Source organism: Lagopus leucura, unplaced genomic scaffold (genome assembly GCF_019238085.1).
Source record: "Lagopus leucura isolate 7727_CA_CO unplaced genomic scaffold, USGS_WTPT01 Super-Scaffold_100009, whole genome shotgun sequence".
Classification (NCBI taxonomy): Eukaryota; Metazoa; Chordata; class Aves; order Galliformes; family Phasianidae; genus Lagopus; species Lagopus leucura.
In genome coordinates this window covers 12,717,125-12,739,681 of record NW_024962266.1, presented here as the reverse complement: position 1 = coordinate 12,739,681, position 22,557 = coordinate 12,717,125, and the positions used below count along the sequence as shown (strand labels likewise).

Below are 22,557 nucleotides of genomic sequence, written 5' to 3'. Positions count from 1 at the left end.
TACATACTGCACATAGATTCCTTCACACATGTTCTTAAGCTATTAACTGCTCCTTAATGTCAGACACAATCTGGGGTAAAACCCACATAAAGTGTCTGTTCTGAGCTCACATGTGCCCACATTAATGGACTCTCATCGTGCCTCTCCCACTGCTAAGGAGCTTGTTGGACAGGTTGTAAGGGCTGGTTTCCCCGCAGGGCCTCACAATAGCAATTTTCAGCATAATGTCTTCCAAAAAGCAAAACATTCCTATAACTCCTGTTTCCTGACATCGGACATACATTTTCTCTTCAGCTAAATGCCATTCCCTGCCCAAGTAATGGCTGCAGCTTTTCTGACATGCAACTGAGATGGGGTTCCTTCCATCTGTGGTGGTGTGAGGGCCTTGCTACAATGGCTCTGTGAGGCAGCCTCGTTTTTCCCTGAGATTTTCGCTTTGTGTATGTTTCTGTAGCCAGACACATAGCTCTGTGTGTGCACAGATGACAGATGTGTTTATATTGCTTCAGAGGTAGAACAGTGTGTAGAGCTACATTTTGTTGGACTAATGTGAAATACTGAAGTAGGTTTTCACACACTTAGCTCCAACAAAACGTGTTTTAAAAATAGTTCCTATGTATAGTACCATTTTCCGTAACAAAATGTTAGGAGCATTTCATACTGATGAAAGTAAGGTGCTTAAAACATGAAAACAGAATATTCTGAAAGACAAATTCACTGTGTGAGGTAAAGGGAAGAGAATCTCTGTTCTTCTCCCTACAACAGACAGTAATACGTTTTTCCTCTATATATTAGAGCCCAAAACCAGTTAAATTCTCCCAAGTGACGGTCTGTTCTCTGTGATATAAACCTGATAGGGACTTTGTTGTGTAGGCTTTGAAGAAAGCGCTTCTTACATCCATAAGTGCTGTGCCTGTAGCATGACACTTGTCACCTTTTTATTTAAGGGCCGGGCAAAAAATTTTCAGAAGGTGTGCTACAGATTATAAAGGACAGTTTTGACAGGCCCAGAGGAAAAATGATACTGGCTGAATGCTTTGGGGGGGGAGAGCTTGGAAGACTGTAGAGCACAAACTGTCAAGAAGCCAACTTAATATAACTGTTTCCTTTATACTCTAAGGATTCACAAGGGACTTCACTGCTAGCATACAGGAAATCAAGTCTGTTGTGCTAGAACAAGACTTTGTTTCTTACAATTTAGAAAACTACACAAAGTTTCCTTACAGGAAATGTTACAATTCATACAAATTCCCATATTTATTTGTAGACAAAAATTGCTATTCACATAGCAGGAAAACTAGATGAAAGCAGAAACAGCATAGACTTACTGCCATTACGGGTATTGGTGCACAGACCTTCATGATGGCAATAAATACAACTACACAAAAGTGTACTATAACATAGAGATATCTTTATTACCATCGGTTTTTCCAGTACTGGCCTAATTTTTAACAAGAATCCTTGAAAACAAATTATGTTACACTAATGAATTTTTTCAGTGAGGAACTTTAAGAGTTTATTTTAGGTAAAGCCTGTCCTGTTATACTATTCGACCAAGATAAACTGACTTAGGATATTTTTCCTTCAGAGCAGGCCATTGAACAATGAAGTAATCCGAAAAATAGTAAAGAATTTTTCCAGACAGGGATAAAGTTTCCACGCGGCAGATGCTTTCTACGTACACAATGATTGCTCTTTTCATTCCTAGAAGCCCAAGAAGAAGAGCAGATATACAGACAGGAACACATGTTCCTGGTCCGTTGCACAATATCTAAAAGAGATGAAACATTTTACAAAAGTGAAACATTATTTTGTTCATACAGTTAAGAATTGAAACTGTACGCATTCTTGTAATACTACGTTTACACCCCCATCCCCTGTAAAATAAATAAATAAATGAATAAATCCCAAAGATATTTAAAATAAACAGAAGAGGCAATTGAATACATTAAAAAAAAAAGGGGTGGGGGGGGTGGGGGAGGGATCTGGGGGGAAGTGCAATCCAAAGGCATTATTTCTAAGTAGCTGCCAAAAAAGACCTTCTTTCATTACATGTCAAGGAAGAGGAGAAGAGTTCTGAAATGGTACAGCCTATTTCTAGGAAGGAAGCAAAAAGAACTGCTGGACTTGGATATATACTTACAGCTTTGTGCTGTATCACTCACAAGATTTATTCCAGATTAAGGCGTAATAAGGCCAACCAAATTTGAGTAATATTATTAAACTTTGCATTCAGTTATGAACTTCTTGAACTTTGGCTTAAGTCAGCAAAACACTTAAAAGAGTTCAGAAAAAAATGTGCTAATAAATTAGGATCTTCATCAAAACCTGCTAGCTCATAGGCACAACCAGATTATTTATTTATTTTTTATTTTATTTTATTTATGTTAGTATTCACCTACTGGCCTTTCTTATGTATACCTATTTCTAGGTATATGTTGCATATTTGTAGCAGAGGATCTCAAATTCACTTATAAATATTAACAACAAAAAAAAGTGGTCTTTCAAACTTAGACGTTAGTAAATTGACAAAAATCTTGCTTAAAACAAAAAGCTTTAAACCAGGGTATGCATTATGTGCACTACTTGAGAACCAAAATTGATTTCAGGCAAGGAATTTCTTACTAAATTTAACAGCTACCATGTAATCAACACTTTTCTGCACAGCTGGGGGTTATGTGGAAATAAAGAGCTCTTTTACAAATCATGGCCCTATATCCTATGAACTTACATTTTTGTTCCAAGTTCACCAGCTTGTGAAAAATATTATATTAGTAGGGAGGGAAAAGAAAAACATCAGAATTTCTGTATCAGGGCTGTAGCGAATATTTCAGAACGCTTCCTTTCCTGCTTTGTGGCAAGATCCCAGCGACAGGCTGGCTGACAGCACCTTGCCTCAGTGAAATGCAGGCACTTCTGATACTGCCGAGTTCCAGACCTGACAGCAAATACTGTCCTTTGCCTGGGAGATGGCCCCAGAAATTTAGCCTGGGGATGTGATGACCATGATGTAATGTTTTCTTATCCAAATCAACAAAACTGAATATTGTATGTGAAGTTATTCTGATTTTATTGTTGCTCTTAATTGAACTACTTATTCACCCAAGACTTGCTGAGTTGCCCAGCAGTCCCTTTGAAACAACACACTGTCTGCTATTTTAATCTTGAAATACTTGTATAAGAAAATCACAAATACTTGCATAAGAAAATTCCAACGGTGTAACTTTTATGTCAACAATTATATAGCTAAGAAGTGAATAAGCTGAACACGTCCAATTTGCATACATTTCTGAAATGAGAATAATAAACTGGTTTCAAACCTCCCCTGCTGAACGTGCTTTCAAGTAAATCCATGCTGGAGTTTAAAAGCATACTCTACCATCTGCTGAGAATGAAAATCTGGGTCTTATATATTTGGCATGGCAAATAAGGACATGAACCAACCACACTCTGCCTTTTAGCATTTCAAAGAAACTGTTCCATACCTGTGAACTAAACCATGCATTTTGCCCTATTTCTTGCCAAGTTTGATTAATTTGCTCTGATGATCCTGTTACTGGTATACAGCTACTGATATCTAAATTTAAGCATGTTTGGGTAATAGCATTTGTTAATAATTGCATTCTTTAGTAATAGTATTTATTACTGTAGACATAGGCACATGAATCAGCCTGGAGTGTTTTTGGGAGTTCACAGAGCAAGAAAAAACATCAGGGTTTTTGCTGCAGAGCCACGCTGTTTCAGGCAAATATATGAGAAACACGGAAACAGTTAAAAAAAAAAAAAGAAAAGTGTTTACTGCTTTTTCTTGTAAGTTAAATATTCTGTCTGACTATTGTTTTCACATTCAAGATTCTACTTTAAATAGACAGATAAAAATGCATACCACTGCTAAACAGAAAATCCCTTATCCTTTCCTTGAGTAGAGCTACGTGCAGTACCATCACTGGCTTGTTCTTGCTGCTGCCCCACACCTTTCCCTGCTGCATTACGCTCCCATCCCCTCCCTTGCCCTTCCCTCACTGCCTGCCATTTCAGCAACTCTGCACTCTGCTCAGCCCACAGAGATGCCTCCACCCATTCTTTCTTCCCTCATCTTTTTGCTTTCCATGCTCTTCTCCCTCTGCAGCGCTGCTCTCAGGCAGACTATCTCCTGGGCTTGCACTGGCTCAGCCTGGTTGTCTAAAGCAACAATAGTTTCCCATTGCTCCCTTACTTTCCATTGTCTGACACAAAAAGTAACATTAGGATTCAGGTCTGGTAGAAATTCTAACATTCTCCTTGTCTCAGAAGCTGAGGGTGGGTAAAGCAGGTTTTATAAAAGCCAAATTATTATAGTAATGGTCTTTATCAACATTCTGTGCCGTACACTTCACTCTTCTCTAGGCTTTTTGACATTTAGTATTCTTGTCTCAGGGTAAACAACACAAAACTAAATATTGGAATGAATTCAAACTAAGCATACTTACAAAAAACAGTGTAACAAAATAATATTTAAATAGGTCTGTCTGCTAAGATCTATGTAGATCTGTAGACCACACTGAGATGGTGTTTTTGCTTTGCTGAGGTAAGAGCCAGAAAAGAAAAGATCAAAATGAAAATCACAATGAAACCTCTTTACTACATATGTTTTTTGATATGACAATTTACATCTCCTACTAGCTGTTAAGAAGTTATAATCTGCTTCTCAGATGCCCTTTGATTCACAGAAAACTATTTTCACAAGGAAAAGGATCAGGAAAATTATGGAGTTTCTAAAATAATCTGTAATAAAACATTATCTGACCACAGCTCTTTAGTCCTCTGCTCCTTCCCCTTCCACATATACCCCTTCAAACAAGACGAAGCTCTTGTGACAGGATCTCTGCATGCACAATGTCCATAAGGTGCCCCGGCTATGATGTTCACATTCTAAAATTCTGTTTTAGGAATCCTCCCCTGAAAGGGACTGGTATAAACCTGCTGAAGTCTATGGACAAATAGATCCCTATCTGACTTAAGGGTCGTGATCTTTAAGTTAGAACTATGAATCAACCTTTCTTATCATTAAAAATTAACCTTCAGTCAACCCTAAGTGCATGTCTAGAGACGTGTCATACTGGAACAATCAGAGTTGCAAACACATAGGAGTGGCAATTCCCTTCCAAAAATCTTGTCTGGCCTGTTCTGCTTACGCCCTCTCACAGCCACCAGGAAGAGCCAACAGCGTTCCCACTGCTTGGAATTCAGCATCAGATGCTCATCAGTAGATACAGGGGGAACTTCTGAGAAAATAGCATGTATGTTCTAATAAAGAAGAACCACTGCAGATCTGTAAACTAGAAATGCTGCTGTTCAGCTCATTCCAATGTACAAACTTGCAAAGGTGAAAGGAACTGGATCATATACAGCCTTCCCAAAGCTCATAACAGAAGATGAGCTGTCCTGATAGTGCATTTCGAAACACTGTTCAGAAGTAAATTTTGGAGAATGATTGATGCCTTCCATCTTGAAAAAATCAGGGCTTCTGTTTTCCCTGCCCAGTAGAATCTGCTGGGGAATCTGGTAGGAAATATTAGTGTTCTCTGGAGCAGAAGCAGGCATCTATTGGGCAAGAAAGGAGAAGGGCCTCTCTAAGGTCGATCTGGCTAGTCAGGGCAAGTGTTTCCCAATATCTATTTACTTTAGCTACAAGGCTGCATGTAGAATATTTGCATTGCATGAGACGTCTCTAAAGACATCTCATTTACTTGGTTCAGCCTCCCTCAAAGAGGCGCAGAAAAAGAAGAGAAAAGGGTCAGACAATTTTTGTGTGGCTTTTGTGACCTTGAGCTGCAAGAGCCCAAGGACCTCCTTGGTCACTGGACTACCTCACCTTGCAGCCAACAAGCTGCATGGAATCACTGCAGATACCAGCAAGGCAGGTCTCTTTACACCTTTTGCATTCACCTTTAATATAAAGAACTTTCCAGATAACTCTTAAATAGGCTGCCTGGCATCACAGCAGAGCCTGTAAGCTAATGTCTACACACCACAATCCTCATGCAGTTCAACATAAGCAGTCTTCTGAATGGTAAACAAATCAATCTGTTTATTAATGGCGGCTTGACAGTAAAGGGTCAGTATATAACATTTATACTTATTGACTCGATACAACTGACTTCATATTCATCACTTTCACATGAAAACGGAATCGTTCTTGCCTTTGTATTTCAGATATTTTCTACAGCTGCTGAAAGAAAAGAAGCTAAGCCGGCAGGCTGGCACGTGGGGAACTCTGGCACACGGCACCAGCGCAGATAAAAACTTCTTTAGAGCTGGTGAATGCAGCACTGTAGCAGAGTGACATTTACCAGCTAAAACACTGTAACACAGCTTCACTGGGATGAAATGTCAGGCCACTGGTTAAAAACAAAACCAAGAAAAGCAGAAAACTTGCAGTTTTTCCTGTAAAGATGTAAACATACATTTGCTGTATATCCTTAATGGACAAGCATTTGAGTACTGCTTGTATTCCCAAATTAAAATAATCAATTAGACCTCCCTACTGCCCTGGTAATGCCCTTTCCTAACTGTACTAAGAAGCCTGAGAAAAGGATGTGGTTGGTAAAGACAGAGAGCTACTCAAAGAGGCAAAGGAGAGGAGAATGATACAGGATTGACCCAAATTGGGTTATTGTATGATCTTTGTTTATCTATGCAATAGAAGAGACCTACTTCTTTAACAAAGTAAGAAAAAAAAATTACAACATAAGAAAAATCAGGCATTTTATGCTCCCTAGAAAGAAATGTGGGACTAAAAATGGTTACTTATAAATTCTGTTTTCTTCATATTTTTGCTAGACTGCTAAAACTCACCTTTTGTTATAAACACTTCATTTAAACAGCTTATTAGCATTTGGGAACAGAAAGTAATGGTTCAGGCTGTGAAAGGCCAGAAGGTATCTCTGAGGTTTGTCAGAAAGGTCAAGGAAACCTAAACAGCCATTCCTGATATTTTAAGGAAGGAAAGGGAAAAGGAAAGGGATTTAAAAAAAAAAAAAAAGAAAAGGAAAACAGGGGAGAAAGAGAGGAAGTGGGAAACTGGTTTGAACAACAATTGAAAAGCAGTCGGCACAGAAGACAAAGGAGTTTTCAAATATGACCATACTGCAATGTACTCACAGAACAGATTTGTGAAATAAGCTTTCCTATTTGCAAATAAGACTTTATTTAAAAACAAAAAAATAATTACATTTCTCTTTCAAGAGGAAGAAGCATAAATCATTCTTGCTCAGCTCTGAGAAACAGCTTGAACCATCTACAGATGTGACAAAGCTCTTTGGCCAAGGGTATTGCCAGCAGACCCTTGATTCAGACACTGATTTTTACAAGTTTCCCACTTCACCTTGGAACGCAAATTCTGGCTTTGGAATGGGATTTCAAACACCAGCAAGATGTAACGACTAGAGAAAGCTGCTGAAAGGCAAGTCAAGTCATCTGTGCATTTTCATTTTAACTGCATGTTCTTAGCTGATGACAGACACCGAAATGTTGTGTTGTTGATAGTCTGTCTTGCATAACAAAAATAAATAATGAAGCGCGTTAGCAAGTTATAATGTATAAAACCTTGAGAAAATCGGCTTTAGAAAACTCTTGAGACAAGGACAGACAAAAAAGCAAGCCTTTCACAAACTCAGGAGAAATAAGAATAAACACAATTCAATGAGACACAAATACAGAACTCTAACAGGGGCAGAATGCACTGTCTTGATACAAAGAAATCTCCTTCAGGAAACTGCAAATCTGACCATAGAATAACTTGAAGGATCTCTCAGAAACAAAGGAAATGGAGCAGAAAGAATGGTTACAAAGACAGAGAAACCAAGCAGTCAGACTAAGCGAAAGCTATGCAAAGATCCTTGGTCTCTGAAGGGAAAACTACAAGAAAAACCATAATAACAAACTTATTTTTATGGATGGGCCAGTGTTGGATATTAAAGGAGTTTATTCCCTGTTATGAATTCAGAGCGTAATAAATGTCTTTGTGGGTGTTTTGCTTGGGGGAGGGACGGGGGGCAAGAGGGGAGGAGTGAGTTAATGTTTTCTGTGGCACATGAAGTAGAATCTACAACAAACTCATCTGTACTCTGCCATGCAAATTATAGAATCTTACAAGCTTACCACCACTTGCATGTTTTTAGTATCATCTTACTGTATTGAAAAATCCACATTTATGTACTGTAAAGTACTCAGCTGAACAATTTCTTACTTCACCTACAGAAGTACCAAGCAGCTACATAGGTAGGTGTAATGCAGCTGCTTGGTCTCAGCTGTGTTACCTTGTCCTGCCTGAAGATCCCCAGGGACCTGATTCAACTCACCTGGAGCCTGTGAGAAACACAACTGAGTGCAGTAGCTGTGCTGCAGCAATCTCAATATTTGAGACTCCTCTAACGAAAAAGTTAATGAGAAGTATTGGTGAACAAACATTTCAGCTTTTAATAGTAAATGTATTTACTTTATGAGCTTATGATTGAGCTGTAAGCCTGATAAGCCAAGAAACTTGGGTTGTGCTCGTAGCTCTGCTGTGGATTCAGCATGAGATTTAGTATATGATGCTTTCTCTTACATTGGTATTTTCTATCTTAACACCACGAAAACAATCAATTACTTCTTAGAGAGGATGCATCAAGATTCCTGTATATCCCTTTCACCGAAGTTCTCCAGGTATGGTAAGAATTGCTTTTTTGAGCATGCATTTGTATGCATGGCTAACACAGAAAAAACTGTGACTTTTTCATAGCAAGGAACTCTAAAAGGTTTCAAAAATAAACTATTGGTGTATGTGCAGGTATTGCAGTTATGACAGTAATCAGATATTCTAGAAAATGTATGTCTGTTCAGTAATCAGAAAGGGGTAAAAAAAGAAAGAAATGTTAGAATTTATGAGAGAAAGGGATTTCTACTAAGCTTAATGTAAGTATGGGAGAAGGAGCATCCTTGTTCAGTCTTCTCCTATTTTAGCTGTTTAACATGTCTGAAAATTGAAGATTTGAACCTCAAGGAATACTACCTTAGTATTTTAAATCTTTAAAAAAAAAAAAAGAAAGCAGGATCCTTTTCCAATAATTCCTTGCTATTACTGTTATTGATGGGGGGAGGAAGAAAGTCACTTTCCATTTGAATAATATCAAGGTCAATGAAAAACCTACTAGTTTATTCCTTCTGAAGAATGAAAATACTACCCTGTTCACCTTCCCCTGCAAACTGTAAAAAAACAGCTAAGATTTCACACTATTTCCTGTTTAACTGTACTTACAGAACACAGACTAGGACAAAAAAATCTACATGTGTAGTCTAGTGTAAAACAGGTAATTAAAGTAGAATGAATTATACCTGGATACACTTTTGTCTTCTACTCTCTCAATCATGTGACTAATCATGTGCACAAAAGATAGTTATAGTTCTCTATAGCAAGAGCTTGTGTTTGAGCTAATCAGTGGTTACAGCCTGTAGAACTGCTAGGAAAATATTTATTGTCCACTTCTGGGCGTTTTATTGCTAAGTTTCATTGTTATTATCACATAATATACACAGTAGGTGAGGTGCTCTTCAGAACAAGCAGAGACTTGTGTCATTCTGCAAGCAGATTACCCAACTAGGGCAAATCATACCAGTGAATACCAGAATGGGAGAGAGATGTGGAAGAGTAATTACTTAAATTAGAATGTGCAGTTGGTTTCCTAATGTGCAGTACCTTTTCTCTGCTTTGATGGGAGTATTATTTTCATCGAAGACTAAAAAAGGTTGGAGAAAGCGAGACAGAAATCCTAGCTGGGATTTTCTCTAGGGGAGAAAAGCAGTAGTTTCATGAAATACTATGGACAAATCCACAACAGGATTTAATTATGACAGCACTAGGTATCATCATTTCTGCCTTCTAGGCGTTCAGTTGCCTGGCTGCAAGTTCTCATCCATTGTACTCAGAAGCAGGGAGCCAGATGATGCGTTTCATGTCGATGTTGGTGCATAAAGCAGTAAAAGAAGCTCCCAGTTTCTGGATCTTAGCAGAGCTCAGGAATGTGGCTACTTGACACTGTCAAGATGTAAACAACTCAAGTCTGTTTCTGGGTGTGCCTAAGGGCTTAACTGTTGGAAAGAAAGATAACCTGGGTCAAGAAAAGCCTCTGGAGTTAGGCACAACAGCCTTGGGGAAGAAGGAGTTAGAATCAAGACTTAGGTACATGTAGAGATGTGCAAGTTTGACTTTTTTTTTTTTAATGAAGCTAACCTTAAGTTTAACCATCCTGTATTTCAGACCAAAAGTGGCAGGTCCACAAGTGGGAAAAAAAAAGGTTTCTGGAGAAGTAATTTCCATCCATATATGATGTTTCTGTAGATACATGGAAGCAGAATGGGACATGTGAGCTCAGTATTACTCAGCATAGTTGTCATGTATAAAATAAGAATAACAGAAACAATCAATTGAAAACAATAATGAAGGACAGGTAAGAAAATTGTACTAATACCCATCTGTTGGGATGTTTGTGCTGGTTATTACAGCTTTAATTCAACACCAAGACTGTCAATGAGACCAGACAACATCATTACCCCTGTCAGGAGTTTGTGTGAAGAAACAGTGGCAGGAGTGACTCCCAAAAGAAACAGAGAGAAGGATAGAAGGTTGCTTAAAAAAGAACAAGATCACAACAGCAGATGCAGACCACAGAATGATCTCCCTACCTACATTACCATGGAGTGGGCCTGTGGTTTTTTGCCACTACTGCTAATTTAATGGGAAGTAAAATTTTGACTTTGCGTAGACGTTGCTCATAATGCAGCTCAGCAAAGGGTTTTTGCCAAGTAAGTGAAATAGCAGTTACCAAGCCACACACACCTTCAGCTACAAACAGTGAGTGCCGTCTTTCAGCAAGCCGCCGTTAGTGCTCTAAGCATCGCCTGAGTGTCAGCGCTTGACAAAGCGCTTGGTCAGAGGGCCATGAGAGATATTTCTAACCTTTAGAATCTATTTAAAATAAGGGCACAGCTCATCTCCTCATATAAAAAAGTACTGCTTATTGTAGTAGATTGCTTCTACTTGGAAACAGTCCAGAGATTAGATTCAACCATACGTATTGCTAACTGACCTAACATAAGCCTTTAATTGTAAATATCAGTGTGTCTTTCATTAGCCAAGTATTCATTTAATTAGAACTTGAAGTATGTGTTTTAGGTTAGCTAAAACTATTTTCTATGCACATTAGTATCTTTGAAGCTACTGCAATACTAACTGCACTTGTTATAGCAAAAATGCACATGAAATACCTGCCTGAAATCTCAATTTTTACTGCTATTGCATCACCCCTCTGACATGTAGTGTGTATAAGCATGTCCAATAGGCAGTCACAGGAGACAGAGCTACAAGCTGGCTTAAAGTTGGTAACTTGAACGGCTTTAGATGTCTCTGGGTGTTCAGCAGAGGGTAATTTATATTGTGGCTGCAGGGTAGCTGTACACAGCGTACACGTACACGGTACGAGGTGGAGGGGAAAACTAAATTCATATTCATTAACACCGAGAAGTTAAACAGATTTGGATTGCTCAACTTTGTTTTCTTTTTATAATATACAGCTTATATCACTGACAGTGTTAATCTGATATTCTTGCTCTTGCCTGCTTTGATTGTTTTGATCTTAGAAGAACAATAGTAGATCAGACAGTGTAAAATCTGAAGAGAAAAGGATTCAGTATACAAAAGAATGTACCAGATAGTCTTAATACTGCATTATACAAAGTTCACTTGTTATGAAGTGAATAGAGAAAAAAATGCCGCCACCCAGATTTTGTAGTTTTCCACCAAGTTCTAATAAGAACCGTGATACATGGGACAATAACTTATTATTCGCCATAGTAATTTGTTGAAGTGCTATGAACTTAAGACATTCTGGGCAGAGCACAAAGAACGGAAAATCTTAGCTAAATGAAATAATGATCTCCTTTCACATAGCATACTGTGAACACTTCTGTAACAACTTGAGAAACTCGCTGCAGTGAATTTAACTGGTCTGGGGACCAGGCGTGTGTAATGGGATGTGCAGGCCTCACATGAGTCATACAAGAATTGGTAGGCTGCTGGAAGCATAATCAGCTGTGCAGATTTCAGGCTTCTATAAAAGTTTAAAAGGGAGAGTCCCCTTCAGCTGACAGCTGGTGGGAGGGAGACAGCACAGCTTGCAGTACTTGCTGTGCAAATGTAAACTTCTTACTAGAGACTTCCCACGGGAAGGAGGCTCTAAAGTGGAAGGACCGCCTTCTTTGCCTGGATTAACCCCAGCTTTTCCAAATAGCGGTGGGCTGAAAACATCTGCTTATCTCAGGCCCTGCAGAGTACTAAAGCAGCAAATGTAGGACCTGCAGTGCAGTAAGGAATGGACCTATGGAGCTTCACATAGCACTTCTACACAACTTCATTACACTGAAGGAGCTAAGGTCTGACCCAATAAGTAGACACCCCACCTGTGGCTGAAAATGAGGACTGGATGCAATCACTGGACAGTGTTCTATCATGTGGTGCACTTGTAGCCTTTGTTTTCAGCTTAAATTTCAAGTATGCCAGAATAACTGGAATGACTGTGAGCCAGCCAATGGGCTAGATCACATGAAGGTTTGTTTTCAGGGCTGGCAAATCTCAGACACAACAAGGACAATGGTTCTGTGAGCAACAAGAAAACTGAAGACTAGGACCTTCTGAACTACTGACTGTAAGCATATCATAGTAAGGCTGTAGCACTATCCCCTTTTGGACATCAAATAATCTACACAAGATCCAATAATTTTCTCTCTTTGGGGAAATCTCAGTGTGGCTTGTCTACTTTCCTGTAACTGCTTGAGAAGGATTTGCATCTCTCCCTAGATAGCAGATCTTCCAACCCTTTACTTTGGTTTTAAGTTTCTTCTCATCCTTTCTCTCAGTGAAGGCAATAAAAATCGCTCTTCTCTGACCAGCTGCCTGTTTTCATGGTAGGAGTTTGCAGTCTTTGAGCCTATGACTGCACATTAAATCTGGCTGTGGATGACGGTGTTACGAGTTGTTTGTGGGGGAATGAAGGTGTAGACAGAGTGTGCTGGCACAAGCCTTGCTTTCCTGGAATTTCAGGTCTCTGCACAGGAAGTCTATGTAAGGTTGACATGTTGTAAAAACTGCCCAGCAGAGATGTGCCTGCAAAACATTTTGACACCTATATTTCTGGAGTTCTGTATTTGGCTTTAAGAATATAAGACAATCATCACTTCTGATGTCTTAATTTTGTTACTTGGTTTAATACCTCTTAAGGGATTTAACTTTGCAGAGTGCAGATGCTCATAACTCAGAAATGGGCCTCTTGAAGATGATCTCAAACTGCACGACTAAACTAACTTTTACGTTTCTTAAACTCTCTGAAGGCCCATTTTAAGTGTGGGTCAAGTCCTGCAAGACAGTAAAGGTCTCCTGGAAGTTGTTTAATTCTTTCTGAACTCACTGTCTTGAAGGAGAGTTAGATGAAACTGCTTTCTCATGCAAAGTTAACTAAGAAGCTTTGCCAGAAGATTTTGAGAGATACAAAGGGGACGTAATGCTCAAGTGAATAAGTACATATGAAGTAACTCCTGTGCAGCTAGGTCTGCTGTTTCCCCCTATACAGCTCTTTTGGCTTGATAGATAAGCTTGGGTTGGCATAATTAACCTATCTGCTCCAAATCTTGCCTTTGTGCACTTAAAAGGTTTCATCTCCTTTTGCAGTACTTCTCTTATCCTGCATTCCTTACACTGAAACTGCAACGCTTATTCTTTTGTCTTGATTTTGGGTGCCTGGAGAAGACTTCATTCAAAGGATTGAGCCTGTATTCTTCAAACTTGCAAATGTTCCTGACAAGCCTAAAAACAAGTGTAAGGATTTGGGGACCACATATACATACAAATGAATTAGAAGCAATTCAAACGCATCATTTCCTCCTGCAGTTCAGGAAAAAAGTCTCCTTGACTGAAAATATACAGTACCTGTAAGTTCTGCTGTTTAAAATGATGAAGCTCTCAGCATGATGTAATCATGTGCTTGTTTCTTAACTCAGCATTGATTTCCAGGCCTAAAGTTTTTGATGGATCCTGTAAACTCACCCTTTCTAGGTCTTTACTAATCATTTACATTCTGCCATGAGAACATGGGGAGAACATTTTCCTCTAAAGGCAATTAAATATGAACAGTTGTTTTACATATTATACAGAATCTTTTCACTGGCATTGGTGAAGCGTTTCAATTCCTGTATCACTTTACTTTGATAAGTGTTTTAAAATCTTTATAGCTTTCTGACTTAATATGTTTTAAAGAATTCCTAAACTATGAGATACATACACAAGCATCTTGTAGTACAGTATACACGTAGTATACAAGCTACTCTGAAGCAGAATAAGATTTGGCATAAAGCTAAAGATGTTTCTGATAGTGGCAGTACCAGCTGCTGTCAATGGGCAATGATGGTACCTGGCAAAAAAAATCCTCCCCTTTAGCCCACTTTTAATCGTGGATACAGCAGAATCTTAGGACAGAAGTTTGAACTAGTGGTTTCCTTAAAGACTGCAGAGGTCTTAGGTCTTACAGGCCTTGATAAAATGTATTCTTAATTCTATGAGGACAAGTGTTTTATCGAAGTGTTCTATGGAAGCACTGGGCTTTCACTTTAAATTCCTCCCATAAACAAAAGAACCACAGAATTACATTTGTAACTTCCTGCTCTTCTCCTACAATGTATCCTGTTGACACTTTTAATAATACAATAAAGCTAGAGTGGGATTTTCCAGTCAGTTTCTTTTGCGTTATTTAGTTTTAGAAACATATATATATTAAATGAAACCAGTGGCATAGCAAAGCAATTCCTAAACATTTTATGCCTTTTAATTATAAACTGTCTGCTTCATGTAAACATTCCCCTACTATTTCCCCCATTCCCTCCTCCCTCCCAACTTTATCTCCAATTTCCAAAACAGCCTTGGAAAACAAGAACTGGAAAGAAGACACTTCTGTTGTTCTGCACATTAAACTGCTCTAAAATCCAGGAAGCAAGGAGTTTTTGATCTCATAGGAGCTGACCAATATTACTAAAACTGATGAGATCAAATTATTCACAGCAGCTTCTCTAAATTTTCAAAACAGCTCAAATACATTTGAGCCTCTTTGTAAATCACCATATAGTTCACAGTTGGAGCTAAAAAATTCAATGTACAAAATTCAACTTCAATGTACAAACATCCTTTGTGTGTGTGTGCGTGTGTTTATGTATGTTGCTACTAAATTATGCAAAATAACTTGTAACTGCACAAGTTCATACAGGTTTCACTGAACTATTATATTTGAAAACACATTAAAACATTCATTTGAAATTCTGTTAAAATGCCTTTCTAACAATGAGTTTGGATATCTGAGTCCTTAATATGACAAACTCAGCAGAAAGTCAGCTTTCACTGAATTTTTACTTAAAGAATTGTAAGACTTAAACCTGGGAGTTCAACGTGTGACCTTTTGAGAGCTGCATTAGTACGAAACTTTATTGATCAGATATGTCATATTACTTTATTTCTGTAATCTGACAAACCTGAATTCTGATTCGATTAAGTGTGTGGAATATTTAAATATATATTTTGTAATTAGCAGCTCTGGGGGGACTGCAGCTTTGTGAGCAGCTTGAAAAGATTACCAAAAGTGAGAGGAATCTGGTTGCCACTGCGGCAATGATGTTTTTGTCATCAGATGAGATAATTAATTGTCAGACAGCCAAAGACTAAGCAAATATGCATGTAGTTGAAAAGTCTATGCAAACAGAAGAATTAAATCTGTACATATTCCTACTGCTCTGAACCTGTCTGTTCCAGACTGGTCATACCATTTCAGGAGTGAAACCAGCTGACAGTATAACCAGGTTTTCAGGCAGAGTTTGTGCTGTTGCAATCCTGAAGAGATATGATCAAGAACCTGCAACCTTGTCTGTGCTAGCTTTGCCAGCATTAACAAGGGGGCGACAAGCTCCCTGGTGTTACCTGAAAACTCTGAGAAGGGAGACTAGTATTTGCTAATCTAATTCACGAACGCTGCAACCCATTCTGTTTCTTGGTATATTGCAACTATTCTTTCAGCTTGCAAAATTAAAAAACTTATGTCCTGTAAAATGCACATCTAAGCAGATATATGAGATCTGCAATGTCTTGGTATTCCAAATGCTTCTGTGATTAGATTATTAAGTTCTTAGTAAATTAAAATGTACCTACCAAATCTGGTTTCAGTCTGTACGTCAAAGGAAGGGAATAAAGAATGGAGTATGCGGTTGTTACCACGGAGGAGGTCCAAGATTGTCTAACCTCACGGCTTCTGGGAATGCGATCAAGGGTGAACTGGAAGAGAGCACGATAAAGCTGAATTGTTATTTTTCTAAGACTGTTGCTCCTTCTATAGAGTTATTAGACCTGCCTGTGCCAACATTTTTTTAATTTTTAAGTCAAGTATGGAAATGCTTGGGTAGATGCCTTATTCAGTATTGTGCTTAGCACCCCTGGTGATGAGGTTAAACGAAATACTAGAACTATATATCAATTTTTTGAATCGTTTCTAATGTTACTTTAAAACATTCCTAACTTTAAAAACAATTCTGGAGCAATTCGTCTGCTGTACGTTAACTTTGTGCCCCTCCTAGTGGCCACCGAGACACACTCACAGGTTTCAGAAGCCAGGGCCCAAACCAGGTGGCTCTCTTCTATTACTTGCTTCGATTCTATGTGGATTTACATCGTAGAAAATACAACAACATTTCTCAATTAATGTCTGGTGCATACTGTTAAAATCTAACAGCAGATATCTGTGTCCTTCAAATGAGTGCTCAGCAAGTATTCAGAAGAATATGAAGATGCATACTCAAAATGCAAAACATTTGCCTAAAGAAACAAAAATAACATCTCATAGAAAAAATAAGTTTAAGAAATATTTTTTCTTTGTTCTTTTCCTAGAAAAAGGTAAAGATCTTTCACTGTGTGTAACGGGTATCAAATTAACAAAATACAGATGTTTTCTGTTTGTCTGAGAACGCTGTGCACAAGCTAACTGTAGTCAGGCTAGTCAGGCTTCCTGTGCTCTTCTCAAGTGACACAGAAATCCCACTTAAAAATTATTGCTGCAGCAGAGGTCAGTCCTGATGCCAATTAATTTTTTCATTGTTTAGATGAAAAATAAATACATTAAGTACAGTGCACTCTCCAGTGATACTGATATTGTTTAGGTCTGGACGTGGTCACTAACTCCCTTCACATGGGACACCAGATCACTACTGCTCTGGCAGAACTCATACAGAGAGTGAGAGACTCTAAATATTATTAATATTTTAATATTTAATATTAAAATAATATTTTAAGCACTAAAAACTCCCCATTTACTGCAAATGCAACATTTCTAAGTAACAGAGCTTAGTCCTGGTGATTTGTGACCAAGAGCGTTAGCAATAGCTGTGCATGAAATGCAAACTATATATCAGTCTTGAATAGCAGTAGCTGAGGGCTTTATCACACACAGTGGAAAGAATTAAACACAAAACCTTACAAAGGCAGAATATTAAATTAACTTTCTTGACTGAAATCTTGTTTCATTGCAATAAAGTTTTTTAATTGTAATAATGGAAAGCATTAACAGATGTTACGAACTGGTTGTTTTGCTCTATTTGCAGGTGTTGAAACTGACTGCATTAGTCTGATGACAAAACAGAAAAACAAACAAGGCCCTCGCTCTCCATTCAACAGGATTCTCTCTCTTTTTCAAAGGTTTGGAACAGATCAGATGATAAAAAGAAATGTTTGTAAGTGGAGTTTAGACTTTTGTGTGGTATTACATCCTGCAATAAATATGTATGACAAGGTAGTTTTAGACAGATCAAGCCTGAGTGGAACTATTCAGATGCTCCCCTTCACAGTAAGAATGGAGTTAAATAATATTTGCCAAAGACCTGTACATAATTTTCTTCTTGATAAGCAACTGATTTCAGCAAAACTTGGAAGGGACCCCAAATAGTATCAAAGTAGCAATTTACATGTAGCATTCAAGTAAACATCAAACTGATTTCATCTGTATTCTTCAAAACACACTTCTGAAACTTTTCATTCTGTGGTCTATATTACATGTTGGAACTTCAGCCCATGTGTCAGTCAATTATTGAGTATTAAGCTGGGGAAAAAAAATAGAATTTTGTTTAAAAGGTACTGCCAGGTGTTTCTCATTTAATGGAAACACTGTTAATATTCTGAACAAAGAGCACTCCTGCATCTTTTGTTGGAAAACTGCACAGTGTGTACGCAGTATCAGACATAGACAAGCTGTGCTGCTATCTTCTGTAGTCTCATACTATTGCATTTCTTTTTCAGCACTTCTGTAATGGAGTCAGAGACCTTGCTGTTTGAGGACAAACGTTCCAGACTGGCAATTCAATAATGGTTGATGGAGTACTGTAATTTTAAAACCAGTAATGTAGTCTTTACCTAATTAATAGTACTGTTTTGCAAGCATGCCGACAAAAGTTGATGAAAAATCACCCCTGCTAAAATTATTGCAGTATCCTCAACTGAACATTCCACAGACCTTCCAAATAACCTGGCTTTATGCAGTCCTTTTTCATGCTGAGGAACAAGATTTCCTATCATGATTACTTTCATGAAACATGGGAACACAGAGTAGCATATGTGATCAAATTACACGAAGGCTAGTGAATCAGGCTCCTCTTCTCAGACACGATGAATGGGAATATAAGATCCTGTGAAGAATGTGCGTTCTTCAGTCAATATATCTAAGTTGTCTTTCTACTGCTAGACTAGGTCATTGAGAGCTCAAGTATGTTCTCTATGCTGAGTGCAGGAGGTAACCTGGGTATCAGCTGAGGGGGCAACCAAGCACAACAGCTGTGATTATGGGCTAGAGAGAAGTGAAAGGTAAGTGATAGTGGGACCAGAGATGTCATAAAGAGGCTTTTCTGATTTTCTTTTCCAAAAGATTTAGTGGGTAGAGATGCAGCATTTTCTTTCTTGTAAGGAAGATGTTGCTTCTGGCTTCCTTTCCCTCTCCCTGAATTCTGTAGCTTTTAGAATTGGGATGAGCCACACATCAAAAAGAGAAATTTGTCATATTTGTGGGTCTTTCACACTGTAATTTGCTAAATGAATACACTGATTTTCTCTTCAATCACCATTATAACCTGTCTTCTGCTCAGTTCTTAGTTCTGGAAAATATACTTCCTTGACAAGAAGAGGAAGAGAATGACTATAGATTGAAGCTGTCAGTTTTCCCCTTTGTTGACTCAAAACTACAAGAAGCCACTAACACATTAGCTTTAAATGCATATGATGAGTACATATTCCAGCACTCAATGCCAAAACATGTCTTGGCTGAGAGCATAATCTGAAAGTTAGCAAATATATGTGATAGGCACGTGACCTTTGCTTTACAAATTCATCTTCTATTTTTGCTCTGAATGTTTTTCCTCAGTGGAAAAAGAATGGCCAAAATAAAGAGCATCTGCTGTGCAGACAGCAAACTCAGATGCGGCCAACTATGTTCCTCTGGCTTTCAGTGCTCAAGGAAAATATAACTGCATGATGTGTTAGCAGTTGGAGGGAGTCAGAACGTGAAGTTGCTTAGCAAAACTAAGTATACAAATGGAAAAAATGCCTAACCTTTTAAAACTCAAAATATTTTTAAGAAACGTAATGACCTAGGTTTGGACATTTTTCAGGTAAGTGAACTGGGAGTTCAGCATTCACTCAGGTGATCAGTCAGAAGGCTACTGGCAGTAAGATGTATTACCTCCTTTTTAAACACCTCTCTAACTAATGCTCAGTTTTAAAACCATTTCAAATCACTGTTCAGAAACACACAAGAGGGATACAATTCCAAGTAAGTTTTTTTTTAGATAAAACATTTTAGATAAAACATTTTTAGATAAAACATTTAAAACACTTATCTCAAAAATAATTTCACCAAGGGAAAAGGCCAAACTGAAAAACACAAAAAATAGCAAACCACCATATTTCTGTCTCCATACTTTTATAGCTACAAGCAACACGTCTAAGTCATTTACAAAACCAAAAGAAACTTATTCTTAGTGTGCTTTTCTTAAGCAACAGATTCCCTTCTTTCTATAATTACTTTCATTACAATTACACTTTCCCATTGTTTTTTATCAATTATAACGTTCACCAGAGATAAAGATCATTTCAAAACTAAGTAAGATGGCAGTAAATGACATTTATTTTCAGGTATTTTGCATTTTCAGGGTCTATCTAGTTCAGCATTAATCAACTGTGTTTATTTGGCTCACTTTTAGCAACACAAGAAACAGTATATACAGAGTGGCACTTCAGCTGAGCTTCAGTGGCAGTGATTATCAATCACTAGAAAATCAAAAGCACATGCTGATCTTAAAAATAACCTTTTAAAGAACTGCTTCCAAATTGCCTTGAATTAGAATGTCGCATTAAGATCAAATTATCTTACAAGAATATACTTAACAATTTACCTGGGAATTGGAGAACCTTTCAGCCCTTTTTTGTTCGAAAGAACGTATTTTAGCTTCACTCATCTTATCAGAGTCTGCAAGAACATAGCATCTAGGAGAGTATGACTCTGACAAACAACTGAGCAACCTCAGGATTTCTGTTGTGTGACCTCCTGCAAAACCGAAATATGTTGCTGTTAGTATATGAAATATTTTGTAATTTTCAATTTTTTCAGTTCAATTAGTCACTTTTACTTTTAAAGCTTATTAGTACTAATAACATTGGTAACACTCTTCTAAAATGAGAAGATTCAATTAAAGGATGATTGAGTAACACGAAGGCAATTCAGCTCCCAGTGCAGCTAAACTGATGGAAGTGTTTCAGTTAAATGAGATCACAAAGAAATGAGACGTTTAATGTCCTGTACATGATGCAAAATTAATTTGGCAGTTGCACTGTAGTCCATATTGAAAAACCACACCCTAGTGCGACTGTCCAAATAAAACTACATGAGAGCCCACTCGTGGCTGCGCTGTGGAGCAGAGACTCTCAGTGAGCACATTGAGTGCAGGCAGAATTCAGGGACTGTGCTATCCCAACTCGTAATGTTGAAAACATACTGGCAATGATTTCTGAAGCTAAGCCAGGGTAAAAGCTGAGTGCCGGGACACAAACAGTCTGGCTCCAGCCAAAGGCTTCACCTACTGCCCTTGAATGGGTGTTGACAACCTTCTAACTGCAAGGTCACTTTGTTCAGGGAGCTGAGCTGGCAGTAAACCAAAGAGAAGGGGAGACCGTACTCTCGCTATGGCGTAGGGCTGATCTTTTTGTCAGTTTGGTTTCCAGAACTGAAGCCATGTGAATAATTGTAACAATGAAGTGGGGAGGGGGTCACCTGGGGATCAGTTTGGCTGGATCAAAATACCAAGCCCTGAAATATGTGCATGGCCATTTACTGGGTCTATTACCTCTAATTCTGCTGGAAGCTGGAGACCAAAATCATGAACTGAATGTATTCCTGCTATCTCAGGTTGTGTTTCATCAGCCTCCTAAGAGACCTTTGCTGTCAGAGACAGGTGTTCTGAGCTGGCAAACATCTGACCAGCACGGAGCCACGCTGCTGGGCTGGCACAGGAATTTGGCACCTTCCTGCATGATCTATGCAGTGTTTTACAAACACTGGAGGGCTTTTCTCTTAAGCAACGGCTTATTGAAGCCTTCAGTAATTTCAGTGCAATCATCCAAGTATTTCCAAGAGCAGGAGATTCTGAATTCAAAAAGTCTCGAACAATTGAAGATGACATAATGTTGGTCAGTATTCTGGCAGCAGCACGACGGCAGGGTTAGTTCCTCACCGTCAGCGTGTGAAACTCACGCAGAGGTGATGAGCCCGGGGCTGCTCTGGCCACGTCCGCTGCCAGTTTTCAAGGAAGTCTAACTTATTGGAGGGAACGGACCGTTCAGCAGCCCGGGGGAGGTCATCGAGGTGCACCCGCAGAGCTCACGGGGCGAGGAGGCGGTCCGGGCTGGGGTCTGTCTGCCGCTCCTCACGGCGGCGCACCGCGACTACAGCTCCCGGCGTGCACCGCGGCATAACGCCAGCCCCGCGTTCGGTCTCGCGCCGCGCTGCGTGCCGGGAGCCGTAGTTCCCGTGCCCGCCGCGAGCTCCTTGAGCAGCGCCTCACTCACCGGAGCCGGCCACCACTAGCAGCCTGAGCGGGGCCGTCCGCCGTCCGCGGCGTCTCCTCGCCAGGAGCGCCCAGGGGACGAGCAGCAAGGGCAGCAGCAGGAGGAGGGAGGCCGCGGTGCCGCCCGGCGGCGGGAACGAAGGCTGCATGGCGCGGCCCGAGCGCCCGCCGCCCCGCGCGGAAACGCCTCCCCGCAGACGGCGGCCGGCGCGGCCCAAACCTCCCCGCGCCTGCACGAGAGCCGGGGGGCGGCGGGGCGCCGAGGCGGAGCGGGGCCGGGCCGGGTGCCGGTGGGGGCGGTGCGGGCGGGCGGCGGGGGCTGACCCGGCGCTGCCGGACGGCGGGACGGACAGC

General features: G+C 39.5%; 1 protein-coding gene and 1 long non-coding RNA gene across 2 annotated transcripts; one reads left to right on the top strand and one right to left on the bottom strand.

Annotated features, from left to right (window-relative positions):
* Positions 1 to 1,391: 1,391 nt before the first annotated feature.
* ALG14 (ALG14 UDP-N-acetylglucosaminyltransferase subunit) lies at positions 1,392 to 22,352 on the bottom strand. The gene is made up of 4 exons (XM_042874049.1): positions 22,205 to 22,352; positions 20,536 to 20,687; positions 16,259 to 16,381; positions 1,392 to 1,771 (listed from the first exon to the last, which is right to left on the bottom strand). The coding sequence occupies exons 1-4, from the start codon at positions 22,350 to 22,352 to the stop codon at positions 1,541 to 1,543; spliced, it is 654 nt and encodes a 217-aa protein (XP_042729983.1). The 3' UTR covers positions 1,392 to 1,540.
* On the top strand, positions 12,642 to 18,448 carry LOC122181514. The gene is made up of 3 exons (XR_006179453.1): positions 12,642 to 12,722; positions 17,701 to 17,794; positions 18,392 to 18,448. It is a non-coding gene; the product is annotated as an uncharacterized LOC122181514 (long non-coding RNA).
* Positions 22,353 to 22,557: the final 205 nt, after the last annotated feature.

Coding starts and splice junctions, on each gene's coding strand:
- ALG14 (XM_042874049.1), bottom strand. CDS start 22,352: ATGCAGCCTTCGTTCCCGCCGCCGGGCGGCACCGCGGCCTCCCTCCTC. Junction 20,688..22,204: donor GCTAGTGGTGGCCGGCTCCG/GTGAGTGAGGCG, acceptor TCGGTTTTGCAG/GAGGTCACACAACAGAAATC. Junction 1,772..16,258: donor ACAGACTGAAACCAGATTTG/GTAGGTACATTT, acceptor CATCTCTTTTAG/ATATTGTGCAACGGACCAGG.